Source organism: Eulemur rufifrons, chromosome 11 (genome assembly GCF_041146395.1).
Source record: "Eulemur rufifrons isolate Redbay chromosome 11, OSU_ERuf_1, whole genome shotgun sequence".
NCBI classification, from domain to species: Eukaryota; Metazoa; Chordata; class Mammalia; order Primates; family Lemuridae; genus Eulemur; species Eulemur rufifrons.
Window position 1 is genome coordinate 10,227,210 of NC_090993.1, and position 22,067 is coordinate 10,249,276.

A 22,067-nucleotide genomic window follows, 5' to 3' on the forward strand; every position below is an offset into this window, starting at 1 on the left:
TAAAAATAAATAAAAATGCAGAAAAGTAAGTTTTAAGAAGCCACTGGATACAGAGCAATTAGCTTTTTCCTCTTTCACCATCCAACAGTTTGTTTTTTAACACTCTCCATGGGAGGGAAATAGTCTTCAATAGTGGAAAGTAAGATACTGTCTCATTTATATGCTGAGGGAATTTTTTTTAAATGTAAGATTATTTATGTGGCTTACTTTGCATGGGTTCAAGGTCTTTTAGATCAATTTACTCTCTTTTTATGTCCTACTATAGATGGCTTTGAAACAAGTAGCCTCTAATAAGAAAAAATAATTCTTTTGAGATCTCATTCCCTAATTCAGAATTCTTGCTAGAATATTCAAACTGTCATGGATGGGGACCAAAAGATAGAAATTAAGTTCTATTTTGTAGCTTCCTCCTAAAAGTATATGGCTAATTCTTAATGTTTACAATATTAAGAGATAAAAACAATATGAATAAATTTGATAAAACATTAAGTACTAGCTTCTCTAGTAAAACTGTTCATCAGATCTTTTATCAAGTAGCAAAATAATCAGATTTGAAGTTTACTTTCTTTTCTTTCCTATGTACATCTCTATAAGCAGTACTTACGCCCAATGAAATGGCTGAAGACTAGAGAAGAGACAGTAGGCAAAACAAAGCTCCAACTACCTCTTGTAACCTAAGTAACTACTTTCCACAATTTGTATCTTTAGAGTAGAGCTTAATAATGAAACAAAGCTAAGCATCTTCTACATGGGCCATTTTTCAATATTACTCTCAACAGTATTTGCACATCAAAATGTTCACTTTATTAATGGCCAATGTAAGTACACAGTTCATTAAAAACAAAGAAAAATCATGTTCATAAGATAACATGACCAATTAACAAAGGTAAAACAGAATTAACAATTTAGTTTAACTCTGTAGAGTTCCTATAAGGTTATGGCTATGAAATATCAATTTTCCTTTATCATTCAACTTGCTTATCTTTCATTAATATATTTTAACTTTTAGTTTCACAAACTAATAGTAATTTGGTAAAGTAAATTTTTTAAAGCACCATATATTCAGTTATTAACCTAAATTTGTTAAAATCCTAGAACACTTCAGCTTTCCATTAATAACATTTTTTACTTTCAACACTGGAAATACAAGAATGCAAAAGTACCTAAAACATTGGCATCTATGTTGCTTTATCTTTTAATTCGACACATTCAGACTATATTAACTCATGCGAACATGGTTAGAACCTTTTAAATTCAAATTTGTCTTCCTTCAGTTTTTTCTATAAAACGTACTTCCTTCCAAAAGGAACATCTCTGCTTTAAAAACAGAGTTGCGTACTGGTTACTAGAAAAATAGTTTGGATGAGCATTACACACAGAATGGAAACAAGACCAGGGACCCCGCTGTGAACACGTGATGACAGTATCTGGCCTGTGTATTTATATAACACTAGTTTTTGGCTGACCAATATCCTCAAACTTTTTATACAATTTTATCCCAAAATATAACAACCGAAAACAAATGTTATTTTCTTTCAAATACCGTCAAAACTAGTTGTCTAGGTAATAAAATTCTAAAACTTACAAAATACGGTATGTAAACTAACTATGCTCAATAACATACATTTTTACAAAAAGCCAATGTATTTAAAACACAGACTTTAAGTTTACCTTCTAGCCATGTATAGAATGATTCTCCTAAAAAGAAAGGCACAGAAAATTGGGTTAAGATATTTTATATGGTCATTTATAGAATGTTAGGTCTATAAAATATTATGACAGATTTAAGTAGTATCTCTAGAAATGTCTACTGCTTCAGGTGAAATGGAAAAATAGGCATATGATTCTAGAAAATAAAGCTCACAAGTGATTTAAGTAACTTTAAGATAATGTTCTTACAAGTAATATTTTGACTATTAACATTTTTGAGAAAACATTTCATTCAAAATATTATGCAAATCTTATTCATCGAAGGTTTAAATATCCAAAAGCATGGGGGTAAATAGTTTAACAATCTTAAATTTGCTTTTCACAATAACAGCCATAGTATTTTTTTAAAATTTGAGGAAAAAAATACATTATAACATAAAAATCAATTATTATTTATTCCATTTTTCCTAAGACAATAAAGCTAGGTGTATTTCCTTAATTATCTATTAACTTTCAAGGGACAATAAAAATTCCCTTAATTTTCAATATAATTCTTCAGAAAAGTTAATGAATAGAATATGGAAGGGCTTGACTAATCAATGTGCTAATGCCGTAAGAACCATTCTTGTTGCTGGGGAGATGTTGGTCAAAGGATATGAAATTTCAGATAGATAGGAGGAATAAGTTCAAGAAATCTATTGTACAACATGGTGACTATAGTTAATAATAATTTATTATTTCTTGAAATTGCTGAGAGATTTGAAGTGTTTTCACAAAAATGATAAGTTTGTGAAGTAATGTATATATTAGTTAGCTCAATTTAGCCATTCCACAATGTATACATATTTCAAAACATCACGTTGGACACAATAAAGATAAATAATTTTTATTTGTCAATTTTTAAAAAAGAACTATTCCTGGCCCAATACTCTTCTTCTGAGTGTTGGAGGGAAAAAAAAAAAGAAAGAAAGAAAAAGATGGCAGTCAATAAGGACCAAAATTGTTTAATGTACCTCCTAAGTTACCTATCCTTTTCTTATTATTTTTAAATTGAGAGTGATAGAAATTATAGAAAACCCAGCACAGAGATGAGCTGAGTAAGGAGTCTGTAGGATAAATTAGATGATGGGCAATTACTTTGCCACCTTTGCAAAAAAACACAAACATCTTTCTACAGATTCATTCATTCAACATACACCTCCTGAGGATCATTCATCATTATCTCACTTGTGTATTCAAAAAACCTCAAATGCCAATAGGAAAAGTCTAACTCCCAAAGTCCTCAATAATTTGATCTCTAACCCATCTTTCTAATTTAAACTGCCACTATACAGTCTCTCCTACTGCTAAGAGTCTCCATACCAACGGTCCCCTACCTTTTTGGCACCAGGGACCGGTTTTATGGAAGACAATTTTTCCATGCCAGTCGGGGGTGGGGGGAGGCGGAGCTCAGGCTGTGATGCAGGATGGGGAATGGAGCGGCTGTAAATACAGATGAAGCTTCACTTACTAGCTGCTACTCATCTCCTGCTGTGTGGCGCCCCCACCCCTTTCCTAAGTTTCAAGGAAGACAATTTTTCCATGGGGTGAGGGTAGGGGCGGTGGAGCTCTGCAGCCCAGTCAGCCATCAGCACCCAAGGGGTTGGGGAGTGGGGACTGCAGTCCTTACTATCTCCCCAAACATGCCTAACTCTTCCTTTCTCAACTCCTAGGTTCATGCTATTTCCACCAACTAGCATGTACTAATTCTACTGGCCTAAATCTGTATCATTATTCAAAATTCATCTCAAATGCCACCTCCTCCAATAAGCTTTCCCAAATCACTCCAGTGAGATATGATTTGTTTTACCTCCAAGGAGCTGTATCACCTACTGTTTATACTATAAAGGAGTATTTTTTTTACTTCATTACCATTATTTATCTATTGTGCTTCTCCTTCCTACTATACTACATATTGTCAGCTCCTAGAGGGAAGGCATCATGTTTTATACATCCTACTATGCACAATACAATAGATCACAGTGCCCTTGAACAAAGATAGTAAACATCCAGTTGAAATAAATTATTCTGGCTGTTTTGAGGGTACCTAATGACTGATACTCATTCAGTAACCTGAAGTAACCAATTGTTGATAAGTTGTTCATCATCAGATTAAGTATTATATTGATAACTGAAGTTATAAATTTCAAAGTCAATAAGAAAATAAAGAGGGAACAAGACAAATTATCTGATAAAACTATCTTAATTTCTCTCCATTTCCCCAGAACATACTCAAATAGATTATAATAACCAGAAAATGGGGAATTTGGAATGTGAACTTGGTTTCCAAACTACACATTTAGGTAAAGTGGTCTTTACACTTTTTTAAACATATGATAACTTTATGCTATAAAGAATAATCTGTATTTGTCACCATTCATTGGTAGTTATCTTCTGGATAAACACTTTCTTTTGCATTACATAAAGGAAATATCAAATTTTGATAGTTGTAAACATTTCCTCTACACTTAAAGCACAAACGTAAGAGTTTCCACTCACCATTATCTTCGCCTAAAAGAGAAAATAGAAAAGATTTTAGAAAATGTTTTACATAGCTCAGATTCCAACTTATGTATTTTAATATGGGATTAAAACTGTTCAACTAACAATTATATCATGAACCTTGGTCAGTGTGTAGTCATCCTGGAAATGAGGCCTCTTAAAATAAGATTGTAAGATTTGCACATATGTCTGATGCAATAAATAATATCAGAAAGCAACTAAAAATAATCGTAAAAACCAGTAGTTTCAAAAATTAGCAAATATACAAAGTTGCTCCTTTTTTTTTTTTTTTTTTTAGATAGAGTCTCACTCTGTTGACTGGGCTAGAGTGCCATGGCATCAGCCTAGCTCACAGCAACCTCAAACTCCTGGGCTTTAGTAATCCTTCTGCCTCAGCCTCCCGAGTAGCTGGGACTACAGGCATGCGCCATCACGCCCAGCTAATTTTTTTTCTATATATATTTTTAGCTGTCCAGATCATTTCTTTCTATTTTTAGTAGAGATGGGGTCTCGCTCTTCCTCAGGCTAGTCTCAAACTCCTGACCTCAAGCGATCCTCCCACCTCAGCCTCCCAGAGTGCTAGGATTACAGGTGTGAGCCACCGTGCCCGGCCAAAGTCACTCCTTTAATCTTCATGTACACAACACTCTCTGAACATTTTTGTTTCCATGCTGGAATACTTTCCTCTTTTCAATCACTGCTCTTTAGCACAGATAGTAAGAGTACTTCCTAAACTGTAATCAATGAACCCCCTCACTGTGGTGCTGCTCCAGGGCTGCCTCGAGGTAGGGAACAGGCTAGAAGGTTGGGCTTTAGGGCTCCATAGCAGCTCCACCTGTGTCAGCTTTATATGGGGGATTCTGATGTATGATTTCATTTTCGGAAAAAAGGTTCTGTTGCTCAAAAACTGTTGGAAAAATAGTTGTAGAAGCCTGTTATAATTTAGGAATTGCATAGAAGAAACACAGTTAAGAAGACAAGGGGCCAGGCACAGTGGCTCATGCCTGTAATCCCAGGACTTTGGGAGGCAAAGGTGGGAGAATCACTTGAGCCCAGGAGTTCAAGGCTCCAGTGAGCTATGATCAAACCACTGCACTCCAGCCTGGGCTACAGAGCAAGACCCTGTCTCTAAAAAAACAAAAAAAAAACAAAAAAAAACCCACACACAGTAAGACTGAAGAAGAGCTGTTAATTAACAATTTCAATGGAGACAGGATGTAAATAGCACCAGCAAGAGCTATTTAATTACTTTATGGAGTATTCCTGTAACAGCTAGGGCCCATTCTCTTTCCCCTTACCTAGTCTTTTGTCTTTCTTCTATATTTTGTTTTCTTCTTTTCTCTTCTTCCCTCCATCTTTTTCTACATAGTGATTTCCTTCCTCTCCTCATCTTTCCAGCAGTTTCATGTCTCTAATTTATCATAACATGGAAGTGAAGTATTCCTACAACTCCAGGGTTTTACTAATTGAACAAAAATATTTTCTGCTTTCAAAGTAACTGGCCATAGAAAAGTTCTGGAAGAATGCCCTCCAAACTCTGTACTATGGAACAGAAATTGGGGGTGGGGGGAGAGCTTTCCCTTTGACTTTATATAACTTCTGTATTGCTTCAATTTTCATAAAATTTTGTGTCATTAAAACATTTAAGTTGAAAATAGAAAAGTTATGAGGTAAAAGTAGTAAAAGAGACAAAGGATAAGAAGCCACACGTCTTTTTAATGATCCAATTCCCTTTTCCAGGCAGTTTCAAAATGAGTTTGGGGAAGAAGAATATTTGCCACATTGTAATAGAGTGAGCATGTAAAAGCAGCCCATGGTTCAACCCTTCCAAGTCTATTGTGTTCTCAGAAGGCCTAAAGATACAAATTTAGACCAGGAAATTCAATTTCTTCAATCAATCCTGGTCTAAAAAAACGTTGGAATGGTAGGTCAATTACAGAGTATTCCCAGGGTTCAGTTCCTCGCTGAGACTAGACTGAGGATGTGCCCAACCGGCTGCAGCAATGCTGTCCCATTGAAATATAATGCCAGCCACACAGGCAATGCAAAATTTTTCTAATAGCCTCATTATTAAAAGTAAAATGTGTACACGTCCTAAAACACAACAATAATGTCACATGATGCAAGGGTTAATCTTACCAAAACCATAAAGTTCTGTTTAGTGGTAATAATATGTTTACACTGCTTCGGTTTAAATTTAAATGAACTAAAATGAAATAAAATTTAAAAGTCAGTTTCCCATTAGCCACATTCATGTGCTCAGTAGCCCCACGTGGTAACTGCCTCCTTTACTGGCCAGTGCCCCGCAGAGCACTCCCGAAGGCAGCCCAAGTTTCTGAAACTTCTCCACATTCTTTCTACTCAGAGTGTGGCACATGGGTCAGCATCCTAGGCAGCACCCAGAGCTTGTCAGAATCCTGGGCCTCCCCCAAGACCTACAGAATCAGAACCTGTATGTTACTAAGTCTTCTAGGTGATTTGTATACACACTGAAGTTTGAGAAGCACTGGTATAAGCCATGGGTTCTCCAATTTGGCTGCAAACTGAAACCATCTAAAGAGTTCAAAACATACCAGTGCTTGGGTTCTTATCCCAAGGATTCTGACTTAATTACATGCGCAGGGCCTGGGCATCCAGATTCTTAAGAGGCCCCCAGGAACTCTCTGATATATATGGATTGCTCACATGTTCTAATTTATTTTACACAAAGCTTCTAGTTTAGGCGATCAGGGTCACTGGGGTAGCAACTGTCCAATTAGGCACCGCAGCAGGAGGGTGGGGCTCCCACAACCTGGGGCTTTGTGTCTCCTGCCAGCCTGCCAAGCTCGGTCATCTCTACTGCTCTTTCTCTTTCGCTCCGGGAGGCCCAGGTGACTGCCACAGCCTCTGTGGCCCTGTGACTTGCAGGTACTGAAGATCCACAGGGAGGATGCCAGGACAGCACAGAAGTTGGGAAGTGTTAACAATGGCCACCATGAAGAGGCCCGAAGAGACCCAGGGAGACCCCTGTTGTGACGGGAGGTCAACACGCTGCCGTCGGCACAAGCCCTTGGCAGCTCAGTTGTCTCCCCAACCTCACTGGGAGAAACTCGGGACAGAATTAAAGATGCTGGATATTTTACCAAGGCTTGACTGAAATGGCCTATTTTCAAATATTCCTAGACTGCTTTGAGGAATCAGGTTGACTTTGTAAGGCCAATAAAAAGCCCTTTATGGGAAAAAAAAAAAAAAAGCTGCTAGTTTGGCATATAGCAGGTACTTGATAAATGACAGCAGTTATATAAAACATGCATAGAAATCTTGAGATTTGACTACGAATCTTATTCTTCTGTTGATCAAATTAAGAAAAAACAAAAATTAGTTGAAAATTTTTTCAGTGTAAAGTTTAGTTGCAAAGGTATTTTACAAACAATATCTAAAGAGCATGAAAATGTAAGTGTAAAGCACCTACCCCGGCTGGGTGCCAGAGGATTTAAAGGACGATAAACAGATCGGGGCCTGGAAAAGAAAGCACAACACCCAAACAGAAAATGGTTTGACTTTTATATATAATTATTTTTCCAACAAAAATACTCCTTTCCCTCATCTTCCCTGTATCCTCCTGCCCACCCCCTCCAGTTACTTGAAACAGTTTTCGTCATAGATGCTGTTCCACACTCTCCACGCAGAGGTCCCTTTATAGCCAGTGTAGCGCTCCGGGTTCAGCAACAGGTCTACATATTGAGCAGCTGGAGATCTCTCATCTGAGCAAGAAACAATTCATAAAAACCATCCATATTTCACCATTTATCTGAAATTTAGTGTTACAAAGCAAATAGGTCTAGGGTAAAGAAATACTATGTTTTTTCAAGTAATCTCCAACTTGATGTAGAGTGGTTAGCATACTTGTAAATGTACTTGACCCAGGATTTATAGTAACTTGGAAAAATTACTTCAGGGAGAAAAAAACACAACTATTCCCTTTCCATTGGAAACTCAGTGCTCTTTTAAGTAACGTAACATCCCTCACCTTATTAAAGACATTAATCATTTCTTAATTTTTAACCACCCAGGATTGAAAAGACCAAACAGCATCATAATCTGCTTTAATATTTTATGCAATTTCCTCTCTAAGCATATACCTACCTCCCTAATCACATGCTTGCGAACATTTTGTTAACATATATCGTATTAAAAATAGAGATTTCCTTGCTACTCTTTACTTGGACTTATGAAGTAAATGGCTCAATAACTTTGTGATTCAAATCTGATTATTCATAAAGCTACACAATGCTCTAGTTTAAAAAAATATATATTACTTATTTTCACCAATGTTAACATATTGAAGTGTTTTTTTCACTCTCAAACTAATATAGTTGGCACAACTTTCAAAAACTTGTTGAAATATTTAAAATTAAGTAACTGTTGCACGTTGAAACTCAAATGAGTATTTACTAGATCTCTACTATTTGGACATTTTAATAGAGATCTTTGAGGAATACAAAAGATAAAAATGGTCTTAATTATTGTTCTGCACATTCTAGGTAGAAATGGGAAAGACATGCTTTCATAACAAAAGAAAAATTATAATGACTGTGATTCACAAATGTATGATCATAATACATATAAGCTCAAGTGCTCTATATGTTGGCACAGATGTATTCCTTAATTTATTTGCTTACTACCTTTTGTTGTCATGAGATTCAATCAATAGTACATAGGCACCTGGTTTAAAACAAGGGTCTAAATATGATTATTAAATGTTCCTCTTCCTTTCATTACCTGATGGTATGTATTCCTGTCAGTGAACAATATTCACTGGACATTCAATGATCATAGATTGGGATTATCCATAGTAATAAAGGGAAAATGGCATCTTGATTCATGCTTTCCAAGAATTACCTGGTACTTTCATGATGTAGGAAGAGTACAAAGATAATTAACTTGCTATTATTACATGGGTTGTATATAACTTATAGACAATGGAAATATGATTTTGCAGACTTTAAGAATATAAGCTCTATTTCTAGCCATAAAATTATAAAGATATTTCACTATGCAAAATAAGGCAAAGAAAACAATTTACAGATGGATAAACAAAAACTGTCTAAGAACACATACTGATTTAGGACTAAAACAATAATTTTTAAAACTTTGATTTAAGAATAAAAATTCAAAGTATGAAGTTATTAAAAGTATGGCTTTTAGTAAAAATACAATAAAAAGTTAAAATTCATTTAATTTGTTTTAATTTCTTTGAGCTGTTTTTGAATAAATTCATCTGCAAAACTGATTCAATTATATAAACTAAACAAACATTAAATATATATTTCTGATGCATATATACGTATGTACACATTCATAAATAATTTGTGTGTGCACATGTGTAGGGTCATCTATGAATAGGCAGACTGGACTCTAAAACCAACTAAATAACCAATAAAGAAAAAAATAGGCCAGGCATGGTGGCTCACGCCTGTAAATCCTAGCACTCTGGGAGGCCGAGGTGGGTGGATCGCTCAAGGTCAGGAGTTCGAGACCAGCCTGAGCAATAGCGAGACCCCGTCTCTACTAAAAAAAAAAAAAAAAAAAAAAATAGAAAGAAATTATCTGGCCAACTAATATATATATAGAAAAAAAATAGCTGGGCATGGTGGCGCATGCCTGTAGTCTGAGCTACTTGGGAGGCTGAGGCAGGAGGATCGCTTAAGCCCAGGAGTTTGAGGTTGCTGTGAGCTAGGCTGACGCCACAGCACTCACTCTAGCCCGGGCAACAAAGCGAGACTCTGTCTCAAAAAAAAAAAAATAATAATAATAATTCAGATATTAAAACATTATCATTTAAAATATATATTAAGGGAACTAACAATTATGATAGTAAAATCAACTATATCAGGTTTTTTTTTAAGAGGCAGGGGTCTTGCTATGTTGCCCAAGCTGGATTCCAACTCCTACGTTCAAGCAATCCGTCTACCTCAGCCTCCCAAGGAGCTGGAACTACAGAGGTGCACCACTGCACCTGGCTCAGTGATGCTGGTTTTTATGACTACTTTCTTAGGCAAAACTCGTATTTCCAGTGTTCTTAACGTTTATATCTTTAATTCAATCAAGAGTCATTTTTTAAAGATCTTTTAATACTTTTTCAAATCACAAAAAGAGTGGGTTTTGTTAACCTATACAAACCTATATAGTTTGTAAACTATAGCTCATGGACCAAATCTGGCCCACTGCCTATATTTGTAAATAAAGTTTTCTTGCAACACAGCCATGTTCATTTGCTTATTACTGCATTCACACTATAATGGCAGAGTTGAGTAGCTGCAACAGAAACTGTATAGTCCATGAAGCCTAAAATATTTACTATTTGTCCATTTACTGAAAGAGCTTGTCAGGCGCTGATCTACACTGATTTCCAGACATCCAGAGTGAGCAACATGTGTGGGAGAAAGCACATTCAGGTTGAGTTCCCTGCAAACACACTAGTGCTGGTGCCCATCCTTACTCCGTCACTTGTGACACTGATTTTAATTTGTTCCTAACTTGTAACTTCTTTCCATTTGTACAGCTGCACCATTCATCCAGATAATTCTCTCTGGACGCCTTCTATTTCCTCCCACCAAAAGTTTCTCTTCTTCCTCCCTCTACGAAGCTGCTCCAAAGCTGTCTGTCCATTTGACCATGCTATTACCTAAGGATTCAAACAATTCCCATTGAATCTAAATTCCTCAATTCCTTGAATCTAAATTGCTAGACTCCAATGAATCTAAATTCTGGGAATTCATCAAGTTGAACTAAATTAATTTTCCTCCTCAAGTATACCATTTTTCCCAACCAAATTTTCTTTTCACAGTCCTAATATTAGGGTTATGAGGTCACACCACATTTTCCAGGATGCTACACATTCCTCCCTGCCTCCTCACCCTGTACATCCCTTAAAACATAATGGTAACATGGGCCAACTTAGTATGCATGCTTTTTGCTTATGGTCACAGATAAAAAGTATATTAATATTATGGACTCAGGATTTAACATATAGCCCTCCATCACTAACCCTATCCCAAATTGCCACTAATACTGTTAAAACATGATTTACACAGTTGAGGAGAATCTACAGTTTATAAAAAAGCTCTCAAGTAATTTTGATACACAAATTTAGAAATTGCTGTTTTAAACATTTTAAATTATTAATGAACATGTTTTAAGGGACAAAATAAAAGTAAAAATCTATCACACTGTTTTGGCTATTTATGAACCAACTACTTCATTCAGCAAATATTAATTAAATACCTACCATTGTCCAGGCACTGTTTAGGCACTAGGGATACAGTAAGGATACAAACAGATACTACTTTGCCCTCAAGTAGCTCACAATCTACTTGGAGAAGACAGACAACAAACCAATAAACTAATATACCACACACTGTTGTCAGGCAGCTGTTAGTGCTGAAGGGGGAGTGCAGGAGATGGGGGGGGAGGGTGGACACATACCGTGCAAAGGGACAGACAGTGATAGTGGTTACTATTTTATACAGGAAGATGAAAGCAGGCTTCTCTGATGTGACATTTGAGTAAAAATATGCACCAAAGGAAGAAGCAAGCCATGCATAAAGACAGTAACAAAAGTAGGGTAGAGTGAGGAAGGCAGCTTACCTTAAAGGATATCAAACAGCTAAATTATTCTATAGGGATCATCTTTCATTCAAATAAAGACAATACCAACAACAAAACAGTAAGGAGCAGGGGTATACAGATATATTCCCTAATGCACTGGGGTGGATATTCTTTAAATTTTTTTTAAATCTACTGAATTTAGATGACAGGAATAACTAAACAATGACTCTACAGCTACCCTGACAGTGATAAAAAAAAAAAATATTACAGGTATAAATCAATGGAACTAAGAAGAGTAGTGGTAATCCAATTAGTAAGTACCATGGTTTTATGTGTGTAAGAATTACCTTAAAGAGAAAAATTACTGATTATTTTAAATATAATTCTAAAAACTTAAAGGATGATTTTATATAAACTTTTATATGACATCACTCTCATTTTTACAATTTAAGAAACTAATGTTTTAAAAAATAGTTAACCCTATTTATAGTTATATAGCACATAATTTTATTTATAACAATCTCTGCAATTGAGGATTTTTTATTAAATACCTATTTACTATCGCAGTAAAATATTACAGAAATGACTTACTAATCTAAAAACCTGTTAAATAAGCAGTATGAATTTTTTTACTTTAATAAAAGAGGTATATAATGAGAAATTGGAAAGAAGTGATTATGAGCGTTAAGTACTCAAATATAACTGGAATGAAAACCAAAGAGCAAATGAAGGAGTAAGCAGAGGTACAATGGCTTGCTTTGATAAAACCTTTGGCAATTCTAAGTATCATAAGGTGGTTATATCATTAATTGCCCAGTAGTATATTCTTGCTCAGATTTCTTAAAAATTTCCTTGCTAAAACCATATAAACCATGATAACCTTCCATCTTCTGACATTCTTCTCAATTTACCATATTATAGTAGAAGCTCACTATAACTTATTCCATTATAGTCTAGATTAATAGCACAATTCTACCTGTGAATCATTTTTTAAACCTTTAGAAAGCAGTATGCTCACTCTAGATACGTGAAGACTTCAGAAGAACTGCTATCTGTTTCCAACGAGGCATGCTTGAATCCCACATTGTTTTTTCCACCACCAAAAATGCAATACCAAGTAAAGAGAGGCCAAATGAATGATTTCAGCCTACTCAGCACAATCTCTGGGAATATTATCCTATAGACAAAAATTCTGAGTCACTGCAATTATCTTCTGTTAAGAGAAGTTGTCTTTACTCTGGCACAAAGTGTCCAGTCTTTGTACCATTCCAGAGGACTCTTGGAAAGGCGGCTGTGGGGAAGTAGAATTAAGAGTTCTCTCGGCCGGGCGTGGTGGCTCACGCCTGTAATCCTAGCACTCTGGGAGGCCGAGGCGGGTGGATCGCTCAAGGTCAGGAGTTCAAGACCAGCCTGAGCAAGAGTGAGACCCCGTCTCTACTAAAAATAGAAAGAAATTATATGGACAACTAAAATATATATATACATACAAAAAATTAGCCGGGCATGGTGGCGCATGCCTGTAGTCCCAGCTACTCGGGAGGCTGAGGCAGTAGGATCGCTTAAGTCCAGGAGTTTGAGGTTGCTGTGAGCTAGGCTGACACCACGGCACTCACTCTAGCCTGGGCAACAAAGCGAGACTCTGTCTCCAAAAAAAAAAAAAAAAAAAAAGAGTTCTCTCCGGTATCGGAAGGCATCTTCACATGAACTTGTTAAGACCTACAGCAAATCCCAGTGTAAACATTTTTATAATATGTTCACAGACCTATAACTAAGTAGCTTCAATAGAAGGTCTTGTGTAATCTTGGGCAAGTTAGTCTTTTAGAGACTCAGTTTTCTCACATATGAAAATAATACACACCTATTAAGGTAGCTGGCAAAGATTAGAAACAATGTATTTAAGGCACCTAACACAGGGCCTGGGACACAGGCTCTCAATAAATGCCATTATGAAGAATAAAACCTGCTCAGCAAAACCGAGTATTAAAGCTATTAACTCAGATTATATTCATTGATTTAAATGTCTTATAAAAGGGTTGAAGTTAAAATAATTTAATTATAATAGTTTGATTTTATTACCATCAAGTTCACAAAAGTGATCCTGTGAATCATCATATCTTGCCCAGTCAATGAAAGCTTCTTTGCTTTGATTACTATGGGAAGGAGGAATAAAAAAGAAAAATGATTAAATTTGGAGCTGAAACTTTTAACATTGTATTCTAGTGTAATTAAAATAGATAATCTGAGGTCACTGCTTTATTAGATGGTATCACAAATTCCGTTATTAGTGATTACATGAAAGAACGATAAAAACAAGTTATATGAAAAGCATATATTAACTTCCATGAATGATTTATATTCCTTAACTACACTAAAATTATTATTAGCCCTAGTCCAATAATAATTATTTTCACCAGAAATTTACAAATACATATAATATGTAACACAAAAATCAAGCTGGCCTTTTCAATTGACTTAGAAGTTGTAATAATGTTTATATTTCTTTTTGAAGTAGGAATTAAATTTACTTCTGGAATTCTTTAAATTGCTCCTACACTTACAGGACCCCAAATACCGAGAACTGCATTTCTATTGTCTCCCATCCAATGTGGTATCCACTGGTTGCACCAATGCCACTTACATCCTACACCTCACGTTTAACAACATCTTTGATCGAGATTTCTAACTTGAATAACTGATAAGAAACAACAACATTCATTCAAATAAACTTTGATCTACATGCACTTCAACCTACATTCAGGCCTTCTCTGTCTTGGCATATGATGGCAGCATCTATCAGGGAAGCATCATTTTCCTACCTTTATTTATTACACAAAAGGAAAAAACAAGATACAAAAAACGGCTTGTGTGCCAAGTACAAATCAGGTAATTCCTAAATCCAGGCCTGTCACAGTTAAGAATGTATTTGGTATTTGAAACACTGCTATATAACATAAGCACTATGAAGAAGTGTATAAGGCTGGGTGCTGCTCTACATCAACTTCATCAATGCATCTTCCCAATTCAATTTTCTTTGGAATTTTTTCCCAATGGGAATATGTAACTAACTTAAACAGTAAAAGTTAATGGAAAAATTTCTATCAGTTGACTCAGTTGAAATATAAGAGGCCATATCAACTGTCAAACGTAGTACTTAAGGAAATCGGACATTTCATACTTAATGACCTAATATTTACATTAAGAATTTCTTGGGCTTAACCCAGGGCTTCCTGTCAAGATGGTGCTGTGGGGTTAAAGGAGCAGTCTTCAAACTGGGAAACAGGCAGTGAGAGGAGACTGGACGGAGAGATTACCAAGGGGCATGAGAAACCTTCTGGGAGTGATAGAGATGATAACCGTCTTAACCGTGATGTTTTGTAGATGTGCACGTATGTTGAAATATCAAATTGTGCACTTTGCATATGTGCAGTGAATTTTATGTCATTATTACCTTAATATAAAGCTGTTTAAAAATTACAGTACCAGTTGTTGGAGAAGTCTGGAACAAGGAACTCTCATACACTGCTAGTTGCCATATAATTTGGTAGAAATTTTGGAAAACCATTTGGTAGTGTGTGTAATAATTCTACTCCTAGATATATATTCTCCATAGACATGCATACATGTATTCAATGAAGTATTTCTGAAATGGCACCAAAGTGTAAAACATCCAGCTATCAACAGTAGGATGGAAACATAGCACATTCTTACTATAGAATACCATACACCAAAAAAGTATATTAAGTGTTAACTTTGGAAGGTGACGGTGACTAGGAAATTTCACATGGTAATCTTTGGGTAGCAAGGATATTGCTCTGGATGGTGGCTACAGAGTTGAGTTTACTTTGTAACATTAAATTAACCTTTACACTTAAGATTTTTATATTTTACTGTATGTATTAATATATTTAAATTTAAAAGTTTGAAAAATTAATAATTTCTGTTCGACAAAAAAACTATGAGCAAAATTAAAAGACAAGCCCTAACAACCCAAATAGCCAACAAAAGATTATCACCAGATTATATAAAGGATGGTTAAAAATCAATAATATTAATAATTTAAAAATCCCAACCTCCCAGTGGAGAAACAATGACAGGGGATATGAACAGGCAGTTTACCTCAAAACCTTGTTAATGACTTAAGCCTAGTCCCTAGATCATTTCTCTGTTTACACTCTCTCTTTGGTGATCTCATTCAGGTTAACGGCTACTAATTACCATATATTGACTGTCTCCAGGACCTATCCCCCAATTGAGACTTAGATATCCAACTGCCTACTTAATATCTCCAGCTGGATGTCTCACAGGCAGCTTAAACTTAGCAAGTCAGAGCTGAACTATAATTTTCCATCATGCTTGCTCCTCCTGCAGATGTCCACAGTTCAGTAAAATGGCAACTCCATTTTTATAGTTTCAAATCTTATAGTTATCCATAAAGCTCATCTTTTTCATACCCCATATCCAATCCTTCGGCAAATCCCATCAGCTCAATCTTCAAAGTATGTCCAGAACCCGACCACTTCTCATCATGTCTACTGCTCTCACCCTGGTCTGATCACTGTGTCTTAATCGTGTTACCATAGTCACATAACCAGTCTTCCACAATAGAACATCAGGCTCCCTTATCACAGGCCCCTGCTTAAAATCCTCCAATGACTTTGCATTCCACTCAGTTGAAAAGCAGTTTTCATTATAATATCCTGCAGGGCTCTACAAGATCTCCACCCACCACTCACCCCCTGTCCCCATCCCCAGCATCTTTGGACCTTGTCTTCTACTACTTTGCCCTTGATCACTGTACTCCAGTTACACTGGCCTTCTTGTGTGGTTCCTCAAATAGTCTAGGCATGATCCTGCCACAGGGCCTTTTAACTAACACTTGTGTATACCTGGAATACCCAGCGCCCAGGCAGCCATATTATGACTCACACCTTCACCTTCTTCAGTAATGGGCCCAAATGTCCTATTATCACTTAGGTCCTCCCTGACCACCCAGGTTAAAACAGTGCTACCCTCCTCACTCTTAGCCCTCTCCTTTCTTTTTCCCTGCTTTATTTTTTTCTCTAGCACTCATCATCATTTTACTTTTACTCATGTATCTTACTTGTTTATTGTGTTATCTCCTCCAATGAGGATTAAGCTATATGAGGGCAGAAATTTTATCATGTACACTACTGTATTCCTAGTACCCTAGAACAGTGCTTGGCACATTGTAGGTATTCATTTGTTGAATGAATAAGAAACTCAAATGTCCAATAAACAGATAAAAAATGCTCACTCATAATCACGAAGTATAAATTAAACAAAAATGAGATACTACTTCACACTCACCAAACATGATCACCTTTTGGCAAGGATGTGGAGAACAAAACAAGCTCTGTCAGCACTGGAGTCAGTGCACATTCACATCAAGTACTCTGGAGTGCTCTTAGGCAATGTCAAGAATAGTTGCAAAAGGACAATCCTAAAATTCAGCAATTTTACTTCTAGTGCACAACAAACAACACATTCAGGAATGCTCAAGGTAGCATGTTTGAAAAGTAAAAAATTGGAAATAGCCTAAATGTCCATTGATAGAATCGATAAATAAAATATTATATATTTATATAATGAAAACTATTCATCAGTTAAAAGAATGAGACAATCTCCATATATTTCAACATGGATAGATCTAAAAAGCAATTATGTACAATGAAAAAACATAGCAGAATGTTAAATACAGTATTATATCATTTATATAAAGGAAAAATAAAACCAAATACACAAAATAAAACTGTATGTTATTTATACATATGAATATATACGTGATGAAACCAAAAACATAGACTGGTTACACACCAATTCATGATAGTAGTTACTTCTAAGGACAAAGAAAAGAAAACAAGATTAGGGAATAGAACATAAGGGATTTTAAATTTATCTGTGATGTTGGTTGTTTCTTGGTAGAAATGGTAGAAAATGCTAGCACTTATTCATTTGAAATAGAGGATATGTGGGTGTTTACTATATTATCTCTTTTACTTTTCTTTACTATAATTTTCTTCAATAAATAAGACTGCTAACTTTATTATGACTCATTAACAATTACAGTACATAAAAATACAAATCTAAACAGAAATTAAAAAGAATTTCTGCAATATTCCATTCCTAGCTATAGATTATGTCCAGTTATTATATACTGCATAATCTGAGACCATTTATAAATTAGTTGTGTTGGCCTTCATAAGCAAGTTTCTGCTCAAAGCAAATAAGGAAAAGTTAACAGAATAAAAGATACATGAAACTTAACAGTTATGCTAACAGCAACTTTTATCATTCACAATGTAACATATATATTGCATTACTACTTATAAAAGACTTAGAGGTTCAAGCCCCATTTCCCATGATAATCAGGAAGAATGGATCTATGGTCCTGCTAGGGTCCATTCTTCTGAATTTCTACTTTTTAGTAGATTTGCTACTAATGACATATTCTAGAAATTTAAGGACAAATCAGCCAAGAAGAGGCAAGCTATGTGGAATTTTTCTTCCTTTTAAAAATTTATTAGTTGAAACTTTAATGGTCACCAAAAATGTTTTAGCAAAATCACAAGAAAAATAGAAGATTATTGATTTAAATAAACCAGAGAATATTTTCTTAATACTACTAAAATAAAACTTGCCTTAATGTGCTGTTAATTGCTCCCAGTTTATTAGCTTGCTCACAGTCTTCTAATTCTTTCGTATTGTTTGTCACTTTCAAGTACTGCAAGGAAGTTTTTAAGTTTAGTAATAATTATTACCTTTCTTTTTATTTCAGCCTCCTCCAGCAGAACAATCAATTTGTCAATGATGAAACACTAAATATAGGTACATTCTATTATAAAAATCCCTATCCTATGTAAGAAATACAAATGAAAATGATGTACAAATTTCCACCAACTAAGTAAGCCAACACATTAAAGTTTAAAAAGTAGCATTGATGTGTTGGTGATAATATAAACTGAAAAAACCCTCTTGGGAAAGAAATTTGACAAAATATACCTAGAGCTGTAAAAATACAAAAACCCTTAAACTAGCAGTCCTACCAGTGAGACCATATCCCACGGCAACAATTTAAAAGGAAGGTACAACCACCTTATTTGGTATTATATTTGTAATGTTGAGATAGGCACACCCTATGCTCCAGCAATCCTACTTTTAATTATAGACCTAGAGAAACTCTTACATGTGTACATGTGTGCACATTGAGACAAAGAACAAAACTACTAGTGCCTCACTGTCTAAAATAAAAAAAACTGGAAATAACTGAAATGCTCATTGATAGAGGAGCGGCTAATCTGTGTATACTATGTAGCTATTAAGATGAATGAACAAAATCCACATATAGCAACAGAGAAAAAAAAATCTCAAAAGCTTAAGAATGAGTAAAAACACAAACTAAAAATTTTTTTAACCTGAATACAAAATGTTATTTAACAATTTAAAAGATTTTACACAAAATAATCCATGTATTACTTGTGGATACACATGCAGTGTATTACCTGTAGGTACACATGCAATAAGAGTATAAAACCACAGAAGGATACTTCAGAACAATGGTTGACTCTGGGGAGGGAGGAAGTAGAATGGGACTGGGAAGGAGTTCAGGGGGTTTCAACTGCCTTTATACAGTTTAATTTATTTATTACAGATCTGAAACAAAAGTAAATATGAGACAGTAAATACAAACAGAAGACTACACATGAGAGCAAGCAAGAAGAAAACGGAGAGAGGATGGATGCACAAGAAGGAGGCAGAGAGAGGGTACGATGATCTTTACTACATATGTATAATATTAAATACAATAGTGAAAAACTAAAAGTAAACAGTTATCTAAAATATATGAATAGCAAAATAAATTATGGCATGCTCACAAGAGGAAAAGGGCAATCATTAAAAAAAAGGAGAATTTTAATACCATTTGAAAGTACTCAGCTCAAAAATATGTCGATAATTATTTTCTCTGTATAATATAATCCTGCCTCTGCCAGGCTGACTAACTGAAACAGAAGACTAAAAATACCTACATGATAAAACACCTGTTGAGTAGGTGATCTGACACTGTAGTTACATTTTAATAGTTCTAGAGATTCCAAAAACAGAACTGAAGTAATTTCAAAAGAAGCTTAGGAATATATGATCTCTGTTTGATGCAAGCATCAGGGATTTGGAATTCTGAGGCAAAATGTCTCCATTCCCAACTAACCAACTGTATTATGGTTCTCCATCACAACCACTGTCAATCAGTAAATGGTAAGTTTCACTATGTGAAGCAGAAATAGTCAAGGAAGGAAAGGGACTCACCTTATTAGAATGCCCGGCTTTTATTCCAACTGGAATTTTACTCTTAAAGGAACAAAAAAATAATAATAATTTTAAAAATGATCTTTATTTTTGAGATTTCTTCACAAATGGGTAATGCACTGCTCTAATTCACTGAGTATTTTATTCTAGGAGGAACATATACACATCCATTCAAATTCCATTTTCACACTATCTCATGAGGTAAAAGTAAAGAGTTATCCCAATATACAGACTTGTAAATCAAAGTATAGAAAACTGAATGACATATACAAAGTCAGAGAGCCAAAATCAGCTCTAATAACTCTCCATGTAATATTTCTTTATAGTTTATAATAATTTTTACATTAGAAAAACTGACAATCACTTTTTCCATAAACTTTCTTACCACAGAAAAGAAAGCTTTTAAAAGTTCAAAATTATTTGAAAAATATTATGCATAATTTTAATTTGGGCTCTCAGATGACATTTAAAATTTAGAAAATTTTAGATTACTAGAAGGCAAGAGTCAAATTTTTGGCCCTTATGATTAACCTAGGGTTTACCAAAGAAAGAACTGTGCATAGGTCTGATGTTCTTTTCCATAAAAGCAATAATTACTGCTAGGGTTTAATAAACAAATCTGAATTATTACAACTGATTTATCAAATATAACTTTTAAAAAATATATATATTTTGACTCTTAAAGGAAAATCAAGATAATAAATTTTTAAAATTTTCCCTTTAGGAGGGACACTGGTCCAGATGTTGTTTCCTATTTTTAAGGACAGAAAACTAGACAAACAGATTAGGTAAGAAAAGAAGTGAAATGAAAACATAGCTTACAACAAATTACTATTGAGAAGAATATAGTTAATTATCCAGATGTCAAAAATCAAAGTCTAAAATGTAGCATTATCTTGGTAATAGGCACATTCTTTTTTAAAATGTAAATGTAACAAATCTAATTCCAAGCCTGACATTTACCCACTTTACTCACTCTAATTCCCACTCTGAATTTCAAGTTTAGGTCCATTAGCTTTTGGGTTTTTTTTTTTTTTTGCCTATGAAACAAGATGCAGATTCACTAAAGCATGAAATAAAAGTCCAGTGTAGATCCAGGCCTCTTATTTTTCTTTCTTTTTAGAATCAGACTATCTTTCCACATCCAATCACCAATATTACTGGATACAAGTGTCTTCAAACCCATTTTGATGGCAAGTATAGAGTCCTCAAGAATCTGGTTATAAAGGGGAGGGCTAAGAGCATATGAATTTGTTGACATGTCCAAATCCACTGACATTAACCTAAAATAAAAGAGGTTATGCTTATCTGAAAGTATAAGAGAAAGCAAGCTTTTCCCTTTTATTTTTAATTATTTATACCTCTGGACAGGGCTCCACATGACAGTCTTTTATTGAACAGTGGCCATCTTCTGCCCAGAAAGGGCATGGTCGCTTCAGATTAACCTTGAAGGAAAGAATAAATTATGTTAGCAAACACGTATTATAATTATAGAATGCTTTCAGAGTGTCGCTGTACAGAGCACCAGTGACATAGTGGTAAATAAGAAGGAAAAGTTTCCTATCCTTGTGGCACCTACACAGTTCAGAATTTAAGATGACTGCAGCTTTTTAGACACCCAAATGTAATATTAATTTTTAAAATAAATGGCTGTTAGTCCTCTGACACTTGAAAAAAGAAAGTTTAAGCTCACTGCTCATCTGAAGAACACTGGAAAGCATTTTAGAACTACTTTAATGTCTTCCAACCCCCTAATATTACCTTATTAATCCGTGTTCTCTCATGTATCCATTCACATAACAAGTACATACTGAGCATCCACTAGGTGTCAGGCACTGTGCTAGGGGAATTCTCTATGGGAATAAAGAGGCAGAAAAAGAGCTCCCTCCCTGCCTCCCAGAATTTACAATCTATTGGAGGAAGTAGAATTCAATATTTGTACAAATTCAATATTTGTATGCTTA

General features: G+C 35.0%; 1 protein-coding gene across 1 annotated transcript in view; it reads right to left on the minus strand.

The window, feature by feature from the left end:
- ERO1B (endoplasmic reticulum oxidoreductase 1 beta) overlaps positions 1–22,067 on the minus strand; it is a 60,766-nt gene that overhangs the window by 13,276 nt on the left and 25,423 nt on the right. Inside the window, exons 3-10 of the mRNA XM_069484567.1 lie at positions 21,465–21,548; positions 20,104–20,145; positions 18,441–18,523; positions 13,858–13,931; positions 7,814–7,934; positions 7,643–7,689; positions 4,189–4,200; positions 1,672–1,698 (exon numbers count right to left, since the gene is read on the minus strand). Of these exons, the coding sequence (XP_069340668.1) occupies positions 1,672–1,698; positions 4,189–4,200; positions 7,643–7,689; positions 7,814–7,934; positions 13,858–13,931; positions 18,441–18,523; positions 20,104–20,145; positions 21,465–21,548 (490 nt within the window). The remainder of the gene's footprint in view (positions 1–1,671; positions 1,699–4,188; positions 4,201–7,642; positions 7,690–7,813; positions 7,935–13,857; positions 13,932–18,440; positions 18,524–20,103; positions 20,146–21,464; positions 21,549–22,067) is intronic.